The sequence below is a fragment of the Leuciscus leuciscus genome (assembly GCF_965113295.1).
Source record: "Leuciscus leuciscus genome assembly, chromosome: 3".
Taxonomy (NCBI): Eukaryota; Metazoa; Chordata; class Actinopteri; order Cypriniformes; family Leuciscidae; genus Leuciscus; species Leuciscus leuciscus.
This window is the reverse complement of record NC_138727.1, coordinates 32,177,916-32,195,880: the sequence shown is the minus strand read 5'-3', so window position 1 is coordinate 32,195,880 and position 17,965 is coordinate 32,177,916. Positions and strand designations below refer to the sequence as shown.

At 41.2% G+C, this 17,965-nt stretch overlaps 1 protein-coding gene across 2 annotated transcripts in view; it reads right to left on the bottom strand.

The window, feature by feature from the left end:
- The window catches only part of nlgn4xa (neuroligin 4 X-linked a), a 139,010-nt gene that overhangs the window by 75,334 nt on the left and 45,711 nt on the right, over nt 1-17,965 (bottom strand). For both annotated transcript variants that reach the window (XM_082164018.1, XM_082164017.1), the window contains one exon: nt 14,671-14,823. In XM_082164018.1, the coding sequence (XP_082020144.1) occupies nt 14,671-14,823 (153 nt within the window). The remainder of the gene's footprint in view (nt 1-14,670; nt 14,824-17,965) is intronic.

Sequence of the window (17,965 nt, the reverse complement as noted above, 5' to 3'; positions counted from 1 at the left end):
AGTTATTAATTATAAGTAGTAATTAATTATAGGTATAGTCATCATTAAAAGTAGTTTAACTAACAGTACTGTACAAAAGTTTGAGATTTAAAAAAAATGAATTAATACTTTTATTCAGCAATGACACAATTCAAATAAAAGGGAAAATTCAGTTTAAAGTGGCAGGAACGGCTACTTTTTTTTCAGTTCTTTCTAACTTTCTTTTCTTAAAAGAATTGTGTAAAAAAATTGTTACAAATATTCGTTTTGCACAAAAAAAAATATCAAGCGACAACTGTTTTCAACATTAATATTAATAAGAAGAAGAACTGTTACGTGAGCATCAAATTAGCATATTAGAATGATCTCTGAAGGTTCATGTGACACTGAAGACTGGAGTAAATAAAGACTGAAAATTCAGCTAAAATACAAAAAAAATACGACATGACAATATGACAACAATGACCTTTTATGAGAGAAGCTAAGCATAGACATCCAAACTTTATAAGGGCAAACTAGAGGCTGAACATTTCAGTCTGTGTTCTTTAAATGTTCTTAAGACAAAAGGCTATTGTAAAAGCTAAATGTTTATGAGCAATAAAAATGCAGTAAGCTTATTTAATGTTTGAAAGATTAGTGTGCTACAAGGTAAAATTCCAAAATCAAGGAATTTCAACAAGGGTCTCTCAAGGTAGCCTGCCTTATCAGAGTTGCCAGACCCTCTCACGGGGCCACGGTGATTCAAAATGTCTGAATAATCACTACAAGAGGGCTTGCATCATCCTGAGAGAATTGTGTTCATTTATATAAATCCTTGAGGTTTGCGTTTCTAAAAGCCATTAGAGGTGTGTATGTGTTAAAAGGAAATATCAGCTGGGGCTTGATCTGTCTTTAATTAGGTTTTGTTTTTATTCTTTTGGTACAGACAAATCAGCTCTCTCACCCGCCTTGGGCATCAGTGCCATTCGAAGGAGCTTGTTTGCTTATTGTTTGTGTTCTGAGCTGATTGTAATGGGAAGATGTTAACCAGCACTGTATGTGCTTCATGTGTCACGCTTTGAAGACTCCCCTTAAAAAGTCATCTCAGTTTCTCAACCTAATCCTCCTTCCTCATCCATCCTGTCCTTTGTGTGATAAATAAACAAACAAACAAACAAAAAATAATATTGATCAAGAGTAGAGAAATGCGGAGCCCCTAATGGGACGTGGTGAAGGAAATTAATATGAGAAAGGAGAAAAACATATTTGTAAATGATTTTGCGTTCTCTAGAAAATGTTTTACGTTCCCCCAAGAAACATTGCACTCGCTCGCAAAATGTTTGCGTTCCCCCGAAAAATGTTGCGTTCGCAAAAGTTTTCTTTGTGAGAATGATATTTCATGATATATATATATATCATGACATATCATTCATTCATAAATATTCATATAATGATTAATTCATAAATATCATTAAGGCTTTAATGAGTTGAGGACATTTTACAACCTGAACTAACCTTCCCTTATCATGAAAAGGTCAAATTATCTGACATTAAAAAAATATATATATATATTGACATTGACACACAGTCATGAGGGTCTGCAGGAACATTATTATCGTGTCATATTAGCTGCCAATTTACCATACAAAATTAGTTCAATTAATAGAAAAATCTCAATTGCAACATTAGTAACAAAAGTATGAATATTTTTATTTGGATCTGCCCATCTTTACAGAGCACAATTCAGGCTGAACTACTTATCTGTAGTTCAACAGTGTCTCTAGACCACAGCTCCAATGTCCTTTACAATTTATTTGCCACACCCCTCCGTGCCACACAAAACAGTTTCTCTGTTCTATTCCCTATTTCCCATGTCGACTCTCCTCTTAACTTCTCTGGCAGCCTCTTCTGCATGTAGATTCAGCCCTTCATCTCCTTGTGTTGACATGTTATCTTTAATCTACTCAATAGTCTCTAATACCTCACTCCTGTCCACTCTCAACTCTCAACACATTTGCCCGGACCAGTCCTCCACTGAACTCTCCTGCCGTTATCTTACATCACCTCTCCTCTCTGTTTTTGTGTTAAAGAAAGCAGTCATTATAGCAACCACGAGACAACAACAAACATCTCTGCCTTTCGGCAGTTGAGGACTGCATGACTTGCCCAAAGACACTCAAGCACATTCTCACCAATATTACTGTGGCGTTATATTACTATTGCTTAAAATGTGACCCAAAAAGCCCCGTTTCTCATTTTCTGTCGCTCCTAATCTCTCTATTTCACTGTGCCCCCCATGAAGCCATTTCAGTCCAATCGGCCTTCCTCCCCTGGGCTGTGCCTGTCCTTGCCCTGTTGTGGAGACTTTACTCACAGACCTCCAGTAAACCGTAGGAGCCTTCCAGGCAGTGGCGGGAGACAGCCTGACAGAGACAGAAGTGAATAGGATAAAGGCTCTGCGGAGATTGAGCCACTGCAGAGGGGTCTATTAGAGTAAGCTACTGCCTGTTAAACGACTGAGAGGGTGATTTGGGAAGGTTTTTTGAATACCTTGTTTGATAAAAGCCAAAGTGCAATTCTGCTGGACTTTCTGCAGTTCAATTTTATGGTTATAGACTGAAAAATCTCAAGAAGCAGATTTGCACGTCTACTTGAGGTTCTCTCTGGCGCAGCAAGAAATTAGTTGTACAGCTTTAATCTGATTGGCTACATTGACAATGTCACGGTTTTGGAATGAGAGCCGTATATTTATCAACATATGTGAATATCAAATTGCCCTGTTTATACTTACAATCGCAAATAATGCCTATAAAGATAGTGACAATGACTTAAGTCAAAGATGCTGGCTTCTTATTAAACAAAATCAACACGATACTATTTAATATTATTAATAAACACACACACACACACACGCACGCATGCGCGCGCGCGCACACACACACACACACACACACACACACACACACACACACACACACACACACACACACACACACACACACACACACACACACACACACACACACACACACACACACACACACACACACACACACACACACACACACACACACACACACACACACACACACACACAAACAAACACACACACACACACACACACACACACACACAGACACAATTTCATCCCCTAAAAAAATCTTGTACATCATCCCAACCACTAAGAAGTTATAATTACATACCCCTTTTGTCTAGGTTTACAGTATACAACATTTAGAAAGCAAAAAACATAGAAAATTATATTTTAAAAAATATATATATATATATACACTGCAATTTATGTTGTATTCTATTAGTATTAAAGAAATTAATAGTTTTAGTTAGCAAGGACGCCTTAAACTGAACAAAAAGTGAAATGACAGACATGTATAATGTTACAAGAAAAAAATTATTTCAAATGAATGCTGTTCTTTTGAACTTTTATTCAAGAAAGAATCACCCCCCAAAAATGTATTATGGTCTTTATTTAAAAATAAATACAAATAAATAAGTGACATAATACATTATAATATCTAAGCTAAATATGTGTCAAAATAAACATTTTCCCTTTGTGTTTTCAATTACCATGCTAATAGCTGTGATAGTGCTAATTGTTAAAGAGATGGCCAGAACAAGAATATTGAAACATTTAAAGGGATAGTTCACTACAAAAAAAAAAAAAAAAAAAAAATGTATATACATATATATGAAGACTTCAGATGCAAAAGCCTCTAAGTGCCATCTGAAATTTCATTCTAGAATGATCCTTTTTATCAAGCTTGTACGTTTAAGTTCACTTATTTCACTTTAATGGCAATGAAAATGCTGAAATTAAATATACAAGCTTGATAAAAATACTCATTTTAGAAGAGAATTTCAGATGGCACTTAGAGGCTTTTGCATCTGAACTCTTCATATATATATATATATATATATATATATATATATATATATATATATATATATATATATATATATATATATATATATATATATATATATATATATATAATAGTAATAATTTAGAAAAATAGGTTTGGTTTGTCTTTCCAAACATGAATGTGTAACACTGTGGTGTACTCAGGAACAGGCTGAAGAGTCAGAAGATGAAATCCAAACAACACTTTAATAGTAACACTCAAGAATCATATAACAGGCAGGGAAACTCACGTTAACACGGTTTAGGTATTACAGTGACCAGGCAAGGAGTGCAGGAGAAGGAACAATTTAAGTAGTGAACATAACGGGCCCTATTTTAATGATCTGAAACGCAAGTGTCAAAGCGCAAAGCACAAGTAACTTTGTGGGCGGGTCTCGGCGCTGTTGCTATTTTCCCGGCGGGATAAATGACTCTTGCGCCAGGCGCAAATCTAAAATGGGTTGGTCTGAAGTAGCTTCATTATTCATAGGTGTGGTTTGGGCGTAACGTGAAATAAACCAATCAGAGCGTCATCTCACATTCCCTTTAAGAGCAGATGCGCTTTTTCCATAGCGGATTGCTATTGTAACGGCGGATTTGCCAGGCGCGCGCCAGCAGCGGTTCACAGCCAAGGAGAGCAACGCTCTCGTCACGGCCGTAAAAGAGAGAAGTTACATTGAAATGGAGAAACCCACCCAAATTAACTTCGGTTAATTTGGGTAAATGTGTAAGCTAGATGTATGCTTTTATAATAAATTGTTTATCTATCTATCTATCTATCTATCTATCTATCTATCTATCTATCTATCTATCTATCTATCTATCTATCTATCTATCTATCGTAATAATGTATGATTTGCAAAAATGAAAACTGCTGCTTCTGTGTAGATGAGAGAATCAAAGTGCGCGTTGTGCACACGCTACATTGATTATGGCCAAGCATGCGCCCTTAAAATAGCCTATGAATAACATGCGCAACGCGCCACTGACTTTAAACTATTTTTTCCTGGTTAGTGGCGCAATTGTTTTCTAAACCTGCAAAATAGCAAGAAGGAACGTTTGCGCCGGAACACGCCTCCTCTTTGCGCTGAACCGCCCCCGGGAGCGCAAGTGTATTTCTTAGTTAACCGACGTGCTTCTGTGGAGGGAAAAGTCCGCTTTGCGCGGGTGCAAAATAGGAATGATACATGCGTCGGTGTACAAAGTCACTTGCGCTGGGTGCAAGATAGGGCCCAACGTCTCAATAGCGTATGCAACCCTCGTTCCCTGAAGGAGGGAACGGAGACGTAGTCTGAATGGGATCGCGCTAGGGAGCCTGTCATCTTCAAGTACTATTGAACGAGCCAATACAATTGGCGTGCGTGATTCGCATCGCAACCGAGACGTTCCCTTTCAGTCGTTCACGTTAGAGCTGCCACCTTCCAGTGCCTGGACGAAAGCCTCCTGACCCCCCGCAATTTTGAGGCGGAGAAGGGCAAGACTGGGAAATCAGGGAAATCAACTGCTGTTCCACAGGACCACTGGGAAGCGTACCCTATCAAGGAAGGAAGGGACGCTGCGGAAACCACATCCTGCCTGAAGGGAGGTAACATGTGGAGAATACACATATGGACTGGGCATATGACTGGGCAGTACAACATATGGAATGCGACTGGGATGACTCCAGGCTAAACAGAGGGGAGGATCAACCGACAGTGACGGCAGAGCGGACTCTGCCGAGGGAAGGCAAAGGCTTTCCGCAGGGAGCCGTACAGTGGAAGAATACACATATGGGATTGCCGTAGGGATCACAACATATGGACCCAGCCTAACACAGGTTCCACCAGTGCATACGAGTGATAGGCCTGGCTCCGGACATTCTGCCACGTCCGTTGCCGAAGGGTATGGAGGAATTTGACAGGGTTCGTCTAATAAGTGGAACTCACTGTAGCAAGAATTACGCACGTATCCAGTCCATAGGAGGGGAAGGCGCAGCAAGCCGACACTTTGAACCGTGCTTACAGTGAAACTGGCTTCATGTGAAGGGAGCCCATGGGAAGCAATGGTTCGACACATAGGCTAGTTCTCTAGCGAACGTGTATAGTAGTTGCCCAGCCCCCAACACTATTTAACATCTGTTCAGCGAGGCACTCTGTGTCAACACCTAGGAGGAGCTCACCGCCCAGGTGGGCACGTGCATCTTGGGAAACTTTCTCACCAAGATGAAGGCAACCACATGTAGTGGGCCAACCTTTGCTTGGAAACAGCCTTTCATTCTGCTGATCATTTATAACTGCACTGGAGCCTGCCAGGGCTGGGGTCTGCCTTCTCCGGGGCAGTGCTTGCAGGCTCACCACCTGGTCCAGTAGGAGAGGTAGGAACCTTGGGCACATATCCAGGCCGGGGTCTCATGTGTCATGAGAATTAGCCGGCCTGAACTCCAGGCATGATTCGTTGACCCAAAATGCAGGCAAGTCCCTACCCTCTAGATAGAGACCAAACAAGCAGGAGAACTGTTTCTTTAAAAACTGAATTTTTAACTCACTGCCTGTAGGGCTCAAGGGAGGTCTCTGTAGTGCAGTAGCACAAGAGATAAGTCCCAAGAGGGTAAAGAGGGGACGCAAGGCGGTTATTCAGTCTCCTTGCTCCCTTCAGGAACCTGACGATCAAGTCGCAATTCAATGAATAGGTTCCACTTCTAAGGGGGAGCGAGCCTCTTTTTGAGAATTATTAAAAAATATATATATTTTTAACTTATTGCGGTAGTAACCAGAATCTCAGCGTCCCATTCTTTTTAAAACCAGACCTGGAACTCTTCAAGGTCTAGACGCGGGTGCCATCATGCCCCATCCCTTAGAATGTACTCTGAGGAAGGAGTCAGGAAGGCTGTCGAGAGGAGAGGTCGGTTGGGCCAATAAGGGGCAACTAGCAAGACCTGCTCCCTCTCTTCCTGATTTTAGCACCGTAGTGCAAGAAGGCTCACTGGGGAATGCATTTCTGCGGGGGCCCCAGGGCCAGCTGTGGCCAGAGTTTTTTTCTGTGTCGAGGGATATCCACTCAGACGGAGAAGAAACAACTGGAGGAGCGACGAGTCTGGAGGGTCAACAGATGTAACTGTGCGGCCCTGAAGTGGTCCCAAACAGCTGGCTAGCTGGGGACGGAGTCTCCACTTTCTCTGGGCCAGAGGCTGTCGTGAGGCTTGTCAGCGGCACGATTGAGCAGGCCAGGAGTAATAAGTGGAATGAAGCGACCTTAGAAGCTTCCGACTCCAAGGAGGAGGTGGCGGGCGAGTTGCAACATGCGAGGGGAGCGTAGCTCAACAGTCGCAACGTTGTCTTTTCAGACCGGTACATGCTCGCAGAACAGCGGTGTCTCAAAGCGAGGAAATTGTGTAAGCAACTCGAGGCAATAGATGCCAGTGCAGTCAGAGGGTGCCCAGACCTCTGTTACTGCATGCCATTTATACGTGGCCCCTCAGCCGGTATTAGTGGACACTCATTCTAGGAGCCATTGGCCCGGGGAAACGAAAGGTCTGTTTACGGGCTGAGGGTTTGGCGACAGCCCAGGAGCCTCTGAAAAAGTTTCAGTGGGACACTTTCTCACTTCTTGAATAGCACTGAGCTGACACACCTCTATCTGAGAGTTGCGCTGGACCGAGACCATCTCCATACTAGAAAAGAGATCCTCAACCCTTGGGCGAGTTTACTCTTTCCCAGTTGACCTGAAGACCCAACTGGCTATGGAGCACTCGAAGGATAGGACCATGTACTGATACTTCGTACATTCGAAAGCAAGAACACAGGAGGCCTGTGGAGTAGGCCCTCCTCCATCCCTGAGCGGCCTACTCAGGAATGCTTTCGCTGTCGCTTGCCACCTGGCTTGGCAGCGCCTAGAGCGGGCTGGGCGTCCCTACTGCGGCCAGCTCTATGCTGAGGCCTGGCTGGAGACTGCTGTGGAGGCCCAGCGGGAGTGGCGGCAGGGGAACACCCTCGGCATAGAGCCCTACTGCCTCCACCCCGCCGGGGCAGGATGTGCCGGATGGCTTCCATCTGCACTTGGGCGGCAGAAAACTGCTGGGCGCAGTTCTCCGCCGCATCACCGACCAGCCCAACCTGGGAAATTGGGGAGACCAGCGTGGCCCGTCCCGAGATACCAATCATCCAACCGAGACTGTTCGGGACATGGTGGAGGATTCCACTCGAGCCTGACAGCCTCGGCGGCCCGATTCAGCATAGCTGAAGTTTCCGGATCTAGCTCGGGCAATGTTACACTCCCAGAGGGAGATAACGCGTCCGAGTCATCATTTCCAGAGGTCAGCTCACTCTCTGATGCTGCAATCGGGGCATCCTGTCCTCTGGAGAGGCCCCGAATGAAATGGCTGGTCGGTCCATTACAGAGGGACCAGCGCGCTCAACGGGGGGCTCCACCGGCTGCGATGTGATAGAGGAGTGAGGGGCCCACAGGGATTGGTTACCGGGCGGGGAAGCCTCACTATGATCCTCTGATCACCCATCCCACACGGCGCCGTAGCGGGGCATGGTAATGGGGACTCCACGCATGAAGGCGAGTCTCGATCTCAACACCGCGATAGTCATATCCTCGCAATGAGAACACAAACTACAGTATATACAAAAGCTGCCTCAACGTGCTGCATATATACACATACATATATATATATATATATATGTGCATACAGAAGCACATATATATACAATTCTACAAACACGTGATACAACTATTGTGACCGTCCATTTGGGGGGACAGGTAACGATTGCATCCAGAAATGCACGGGTGGAATGGCATCTTGAAAAAGACGCAAACACACCCGTGTTGCTCTTTCAGGAAATGGGACCCATCACCAGTGCCGGAGCACACAGGGGAATGACCACGGCAACACTGAACAGTGAACTGAAACAGTGAAGGAATCATTTTTCCGCCCTCTAACCAGCCGTCAACAAACACAGAAATGTGATGCTGTTAAAACAGCAGTTGAGAGCTCAAAGCTTGCGATCACCGCTGCACTCGCACTGTATAACCACCAGCAACTGGGAGAGTCTTCCTAGAAGAACACAGACACACTCGCTCGTTGTATACAACAATTCTCTTCAGAGACATCATAAACGATCGGCTCCGAAGCAAAAACTAGTGCATGCATCCACTTCTGTATTTATACCCGCACTGCGGGGGAGGAGTGTGTGATGTGAATCACACACGCCAATTGCATTGGCTCGTTCAATATTACTCGAAGATGACAGGCTCCCTAGCGTGATCCCATTCATTCAACGTCGACTACGTCGAACATGAGCGACTGAAAGGGAACTAGGATAATTACTAAACAAAGCTGACGCACATGAACTAATGTAACCAAGGAGACGGATGAGTAGCAGGAAATTGAACAAAGAAACATGTGACAGATGAAAACACACTCAAAGTCCATGAACAAAACTAAACTGAACGTGACAGTATGACTTTCTTTTTCTTTCTGACTTTCTGATATTGAAAAAAATAAATAAAAATAAGTCAAAGGTTACCAAAACTGTTACCAACGTTCTTCAAAATATCTTCTTCTGTGTTAAAAAAAAAAAAAAAAAAGTCATACAGGTTGTAACAACATGAAGGTGAGTAAATGATACATTTTAATTTTTTGGTTGAACTATAGGGATAACAATTATGTAATCAGAGAGTCGATTTGAATGCAGTTGCCACTCTCATTCATGACCAAATTGTGTGTGAACATAACTGTATAGCCTCTGTGCACAAGCGTAGTAACGAACTTCCGCTGACGCCAGAAGTCGGCATATCTGTTTCCGGTCTACTTGCACGTCGCCCAAAATGTCTATTTCGTGCTACGAAATTTAAGCTCAAATGGCTGTTAGCGACTTGAAGCAGAGCAAAGTGGCACACAGCAATGCTCCTTATACGTACCCATGTTAACAGGTTAGAGCTTTCACACTGCACGCGGTTGCAGTCTGTCGATCCGTTCCAGGTGCGGCAAGTATACAGCATACAGCAGTGCAGAGATCGTTTCCACACCGAGTCTATTCTGCTGTGCTGCAAACGCTGAATTAAAGTGACAGCGCATGTTTCGTGGTCAAAATGAACAAAGATTGACCTGAAAATGTTGTAATTTCACCATGAATGCGTTTAATTAAATAAAATGTAGTAATCTCACCATAAATGCATTTAATTATATAGGCCTACTACTATTTTTCAGTCATCTTTTTACTTTTAGAAGACCGGGGTAAAGCAAGGTAAACTAGCCTACAATTTACTTAAACAAGGCGACATAATGAACAACACTCGTCTCATTCGTGGAGGTGGAAAAACAAGTTATTTGTGACATGCAAGATTTATTTGATTAAAATTTAAATGGAAAAGAAAAGGCATAAGAGTCGGCTGTTCTTGTCAATTTACTGTTAAATATTTGACCACTTGCTTGAGCAACTTAATATAAGTAATGCATTGAATAATAGCCCTATGTTGTTTAAATTGTGTTTAAACGTGCATGCGTCCATTAAAAAGTGTATGTGTACAAAGAGAATCGCAATGCTTACAAAACTTTTTTTTTTAAATAAAAGTTGCAGCGTAACTTCTGGATTTTAAATAAAAATAGTAAGTGTTTGTGGTACAGCCGTGAATCAGTTATTCACTGCAAACGCATCATATGTGAAGCACTATAGCGCGTGCTGCTCCTGCACCGCACACACACTGCACCGCACACACACTGCACACGGAGTATGTGTGAAACGGCCGTTAGATCCACCTACAGTTTTTAGAAACTCAGATGTGTCACGCACATAGTATATCTTTATTCATCTTTATTCAGCACTCATCTTGTTTGTTTATAGCGGAGGCCGATGAAGACAGTCGTAAACCGGAAACTGATATGCCAACTTCTGACAATAGCGGAAGTTCGTCGCGACGCTTGTGCACGTAGCCCATTTAGCACTCAAAAACTGGCTTAGAGACTTAGAATCAGACAGACCACGTTTTTCAAATTAAAAGCGCGAGGCGCACTGCACTGCCTTTTTTTTGGTTTACTTTTTTAGCATAGAAAAGAGCAGTGTGGTGTGTTTTTTATGTTGCTAGGCAACCACCGAATCAGCTATCCTGTCAGTCTAATCAAAGATTATAGCGCGATCGCTCTAGAATCTTTGGTTTGCTGTTAAGTAAACTGTAAACATATATGTTGCCACACTAACTTGCCTCCAGGCCTGCTGCTTTTTGTTAACATTGTGGTATTTGCGGTTCGTTAAAGGGGTCATATAATGGTACATGCACTTTTACAAGTTGATTGCACTGAAATGTCTGTTGGCAGTGCCTGTACACAACCATCCTATCATGATTAAAATCCATCCAGTGGTTTTGTTTTAATCTCCTTATATGTTTGACCATCTATGAAATCAAGCCGTTCGATATTGTGACGTCATAAGATCGTACGCCCCTCCCGCGATTGTGATTGACAGCCGTGCTTCAACACAAGACCGCCCTGAGCAAGCTGTGACAGCCGTCGTCATAGTAGTCCGCCATTGTTGATATGCTGGAGTAGAATGGCGTCTACACGATTGTGGTGTTCTGTTCTTAGATGTAATAAGGAACACAGCAGTCATTTGGATGTTCCTAAATCTGAGCCGTTATAGATGCAGTGGCTGAGTTTTGTTTTTGAAGCTATATGCCCAAAGGATTGACGCGGGGATTCCCTCACGGGGATTCCCCACGATCGTCCATGCTTTCATGTTTACGCGAATCATTTCACACCAGACAGCTTTACAAACGAGAAAAAACGGATCGGTACCAACGTGTTACTGCTGAACCTCCAGAAGATGTGAGTGTAATGTTTTATTAACCTTTATATTAGTATTTATATTAATCTTTGCGAAATTTGCAAACCTTGCTGCAGGCTTCACGATGAATGCATCTAAGGTTTGCACTCAGGGTACATTACAGCATGTTTTCTATGTACGACGTTCTCAATATAATTCATAATCCCACGTTTATAATGAACAACGCGTGGTTATTGTGTTACAAACGGTGTACGCACAGAACAGAGGGGCGGGGTGAGCAAAGCTCATTATCATTTAAAGACACATGCACTGAAACGGCGTGCTGAAAACAGAGCTGTTTTTGACCAGGTAAAATTAGTGTTTTCTTACAATACTAATGAGAATTTTTAATTAAAGTATATTACAAACTTTTAATTTAGACCCTAAAGAATCATATTAGCTTGTACAAAAATGGCATTATATGACCCCTTTAAGTCATACAGCTCCGAATAACTCGCGACAACCACCAAGTTTCTCCTCCATCATTGCAGTCTCCGGACGTTGAAAGCAACTGTAAACTTCCGTCACCACAACAGAAGGCCTGCCTCTCCATTCACTCGATTGGACAATTGAAAAAAAAATGCGAATGACGTCGGGCACTTTTCTGCTCAGAGTTGATTTTTTTTTTCAACTACAGGCGCTCAGAGCGCTCTAACAAAAACACAAGGCGCAGCAGGCTGCTAAAACGCGAGCCAAACGCTCAATGCCAATAGAAAAGGATTTTAAAAAGACGCCTCTTACTAAAAAAAACGCGTTCTGTCTGATCGGGGCCTTATGCTGCTGTGTGAACGTAGCCATTGTGATTCTTCATTTAGTGCTGCATACATAAATACCTCATTATGCCAAATTGGAATTGAGTTTCCCACAATGCACTGTGATGACATGTTAAGTGCAGAAACAGACTCGTTCTGCTGTATTATGAGACACATTGGCAGTCTGCTCACGTTGCCATGAAAGAGAGAGAGAGAGAGAGAGAGAGAGAGAGAGAGAGAGAAAGAGATTCATGTGCCAGTAACACATCTCAGTTCATTCTTACAGCTTCTATTGGATCATTGGCAGGCCACATGTGCCCCACTGCAGATGGTGCAATTACTATGAAAGCACACACACAGTTACAGATGCAAATTTTACAGAAAAATGTTACACATGCATGCCCATGTAGCCTATGCAAAATGATTATAGATGAATACCCATGCAGTCGTAATGATTCCTGCATGATTATCACACAAATAACCCTGTTATGCATACCACATAATGCATAACAGGTCGCTATATTTATCTCAAATATGTTTGCATATGTTCAGCAGCAATTTTTACTCTCCAACAAGCTAATTCCAGAGAGGAGTGCATGGCTTTCTGCAAATAGTATTTCCACACCGGAATGCTCCTCTCACCCTTGGCTAATCAGTAAGCATGTGTCTAAAAGCTAGATTAAGCTATTACAACACTAGGTCTAAAAACAGCTGAGAAGAAATATGTCTCACTGGTGGCGGACTGGGCATGGGCCAACTAGAGAGCAGTATGTGCTGTGCCACACACACACACACACACACACACACACACACACACACACACACTGCCACCAAGATACCTCAGAGGTGTTAAAATATTACTTTTGTTGTGGAGAAAGAGCTATCGCTCTGTGAAGAGGGGGTACAAAACGGAAACGATCCTGCAATTTTATATGCTTGGGAACATGTTCCAATCTCACTTTGCCCTCTCTCTATATGGCTCTTCTTTTTACTGCCACCACGCTTCAAACTGCTCTCCGTAAAGCCAGAGACAGCCAGACACTTTAGACTATCTCCATCACCTTCATGCTGAGCGATGTCAGGAAGAGAAGCAGAAACACGTTTAACAAAGGCCTCGCTTGCACTCTCTCACTCCTGTCCTCGGTCTCTCTGCCACTTTCTTTGCTTCCCCCAACTGCTGTCTTTTCCCGCAGTGCATACTTTTCCAGTAGGCCTTTTCCTATACCAATTCCTCTTGGCTCCAACACATCTAAATATAACCAGCCTCAGAGAGAGCTGTAGCTGATAACGAGTTGTAAGAACAGCCGAAGTGGAAGACTGTGAATGATCCCTTTTCAATATTTACCTACCATAGCCTAGATTCTTAAACTAAATTTAATCATCCTACATCCTACTGAGGCATAACTGTCCTGCAACGAAAGATGAAAGAAGAGTATGAAATCCAAAGTGGACTTTAAAACTTATTAGACAGCACAAATTCTGAAATGTAATGACCAGCGGTGTAGCAACATTCACCTCTCACTTTTAGAAAGTACTAAATTTGCCCTTCCCGACTTTATGGGAGAAAATCATTATGTTTATGAGGTCAATTATTAAAAATAATTTCTGTTAATTCAAATAACGCTGAAATTAAGTAAAATATAAGTATTAAATGCCTGAATGTATAACTTATACTATAGTAAAATAAGTTTAAGTAGCAGTATTACATGTACTAAAAGTAAAACCAAAATAAATTAAAGCTAGATATAAATAATAATAAATAAATAAATACATTTAAAAAAATGACAAGAACTTAAGCTAAAATTTAAATGAAAACTGAGAATATAAAAATAAAAGCTAATTCAAAATACAAATTAAAACTGTATAATATATCAATAATAGTAAAATAACACTGAAGCACAACCGGCCAAGAAACTGAACTCAACTCCAACAGGAAAAATTATTATAAGTAAATCATAGATGCTATGTTTGCATTGTATGACCATAACAGAAGAATATAAACTAAAAAACTAAACTAAAACATATTACATAACAGTCCATCCAGATCTTCTTGAAATCTTCATTTTAAATGATGTGACTTTTAAGCCTATGGACCCTCAGCTATTCCAAGATCATGTGCCTCTTTAAACCATGTGTATATCTTTTTTACATGTGTAGGAGGCTGAATATAAAACAGGAGGTCATAAAGATATTCTGTAATCAAAACCATCCACCATTTAATGAAAAATGAACGACTTACCCAGCACTCCCAGCCTATAATTCAGGGTCACCACAATGACATTTCCATAGCTGGCCAGAATGCTGCCGTCAATCATATTCCCTGTTCCTTCCATGTAGGACCCACCATGGATGTACACCATCACAGGTCTCAGCCCATTCTCATCATGGATGTCTGCAAGAAGAAAAAACTAAAATCATCTGGACATACTATGAACATTTTATTTCTGTGGGATGACTGAACAACTTTTTTTGTCCAACTAATAGTGACAGTTTTTCTCAGTAAACGAATATCAGTAGAACACATAGGCTTTACACTTTGATAAGAAAATCCAATAGGACGATCCCAAATGAGAAGATCAGACAAATGTTTCAAATTAAATTGCTTCTTTATACCATTACCAAGCTGCATTTTCATTGAAACTAATCCCACCTCAGCAAGATTCACCTCAAGATGTGGCTCATGCACAGGGAAGTCCGTAATTGCTGCGGATGAATTGGTTATTTGTGGGGTTCTCTTGTTCTGATTAAAGCCCCTGATTAGTACACATGTAGGAGGCTGATTATAAAACAGGAGACATGAAGCCCAAGGATGAGGAAGTCTTTGATAGCAATTCACAAATTGCAGGCAGGCTTACCCAGACTATAGATTTTTCCCATCAGATATTTACTGGTCTTGAACAGGACAGCAAATAAAGATGCAGATGTGTCCCTGTGTTTAGTCACAATAAAAACACATTGAGAGTTTCTAGACAATTGTGCTTACTGCATAGGCTGAACATTAATATCAATGCATGTATACTAATGGAAGTTGTAAACAACAAAAGATACAAATGTTTTTCTTCAACTTTGGCCACTTTTTTTGTCGTAGCGGTTGATGTTGATGTAAAACATATTTATATTTTTTTGGTCACACTTTAGATAAGAGTCCAATTCTCACTATTAACTATGACTTTTGCCTCAACAAACTCCTAATTACTGCTTATTAATAGTTAGTAAGGTAGTTGTTTAGTTAAGGTATTGAGTAGGATTAGTGATGTAGAATATGTTCATGCAGAATAAGGTATTAATATGTGCTTTATAAGTACTAATAAACAGTAATATCCTAGACATATGCATGCAAATAGTTAAAATTTTGATTTTTTTTATTTTTTATTAATTTTCTTATTCAACTTATGTAACACTTATATAATAAGTGTGTTACACTTATTTAGTCGTGTTTGTTCTTAGTTTCGTTTCACTGTGTTTAACTGTGCACAGTTGAAGAAACACCCATTTATATGCTTAACAACTTACAATTGATTCAAAGCTTCCTCAAATAAATACTACTACTACTAATAATAATAATACAAATTACTGATAACAAACAAGCCTTAACATAGTTTTTTTTTTAGGGAGAATAATCAGTGTGCATCTTTAATTAAGTGTGTTTTAATGCTCTGTGGTTTGCACTGTTGGTTATTAGAGCAATGTGTTTACCGTACTAATATTTCATCAAATAGTTTCCTCAGCCCGCTCAAAACAGCTGATGGAATGAGAGCTAATGGCATCAAAAAGGGGTTATGACATTCGGTATGTGTGCCTGCGTCTGTTAGCATCCACCTCTGTAAACATACTCACTGCAAACAACCTCCTCTCAGTGGGAGTGGTATATCTGCATTAGGAACGCCCTGGTTGGCTTCTCAGACTGGAGTGGAGTCCAACAGGGGACAGCGTAAGTAATTGGTATTCAGCCAAAGCCACCTCACTGTACTTTGATTATTGGTTTCTGTTGCATATGGCTTCATTAACTGCGTAGAGGTGGTGCTCAAACACAAACACACAGACACAAACACACACACACACACACACACACACACACAGCGTGGTCTGCTGCAGAGCTGGCACAATCCTACAGCGCCTGTGGGCAGGCGAGCAGAATTAACGGCAAGTCTGTGTATCGTTCTCCCCGCAAAGGAAAACAGAGAGAACAAGAGAGAAGGGAACAGTGAGAGAGAGAGAAAGAGAGGGAGAGGTGGAAAACAACCCATCGTGACAGGTGATTAATCTCGGTCGGGTTCTGAGTGGGCGCCAGGCAGTGCACTAATGCGAGTGCATCTATTTTGCAGCTCTTTGCTGGTGTACAACTTTCAGCGTTGCAGCGCCTTTATTGCGCTGGACCATCAGCAAGGGCAGAACCTCCTGTCTAACATTCTGCCTCTCAACCAGGCAGACTAATAGCTGTGCACGGGATTCTAGTTTAGTGGAGATGTTACACAAGCTTTGTGTTGATGTTTTACCCTTTTACACTGGTCTAGGATTACCTATCCTGACCCGAAATCTCAAGCAAACCCATTACTACCATCGCAGGCAAGAGCATACCACCCACAAAATTGGAAACCTCTATTATGGTGAATCTTAACTGGCAAACTTGAGCCAGTAGAAGTAGTTTAGGTACTGATTTCATGGGCTCTTTCCAAGAAAACAATTTAAATCATTCATCTCCACAGCTATTGGAAGGAGAACAATCCAGAAACACATTACGAGAATGGAGTGCTGCCATGAACTTGTCTAGAGTAGATGCCGATACGCATCTTAAGGCTCTTCACAGCAAACTCATAGATCAAGGAGACATATTGGATGGGCTGTTACTGTAGCTGAGAAGGAAGCACATCTATGCACATTTTGCATCCCAGGTGTGTTGAAACTCAACTGGCATTGGACATTTGCGAAGTTGGCAAACATGTGGGCTCTTGTGAATGATGAAGAGGAAAGAGTTACGGGCCGTTCACAGAACGTTAACACTCAGGTTGTTAATGTAGTGCTATTCAATTTGAGCAACACTTTTAGCTTGTACATTCTCATGACAATCCATATGAGATGTCTAATGAAAAGCTGATAATTTCATACAACTTTTACTGTTGTATGGACTTTTACTACAACTTTTAGTCTAACTTTTATAACTTTTAGTATTGCAAGTCTACGGAAAATTTTCAATCTTCAAAAATGCATAAATAAATCAAACAAGTAATCCATATAGACAGAGAGGTTGCATAGCGGATGTCAGTAAATAACAAATAATATTTTATTTATTTGTTTAATGTGGAATAAAGTTTTTCCCCTTATTAGTTTTAGAGAAACAACAGTTTATGTCTATTAGACAACTTAACTCATGCCATAATTTAATCATGTTGATTTTATGCATCTTATGCACTTTATTTCATTATCCAGTAACTAACACAACTACTAAATGAATACCAGGAATAATCTTTTTGTTATTAAAATGTATTTTATAAAAATGTTGTCTTCCTTGTGTTGACACAGTAGTAATAGTAATA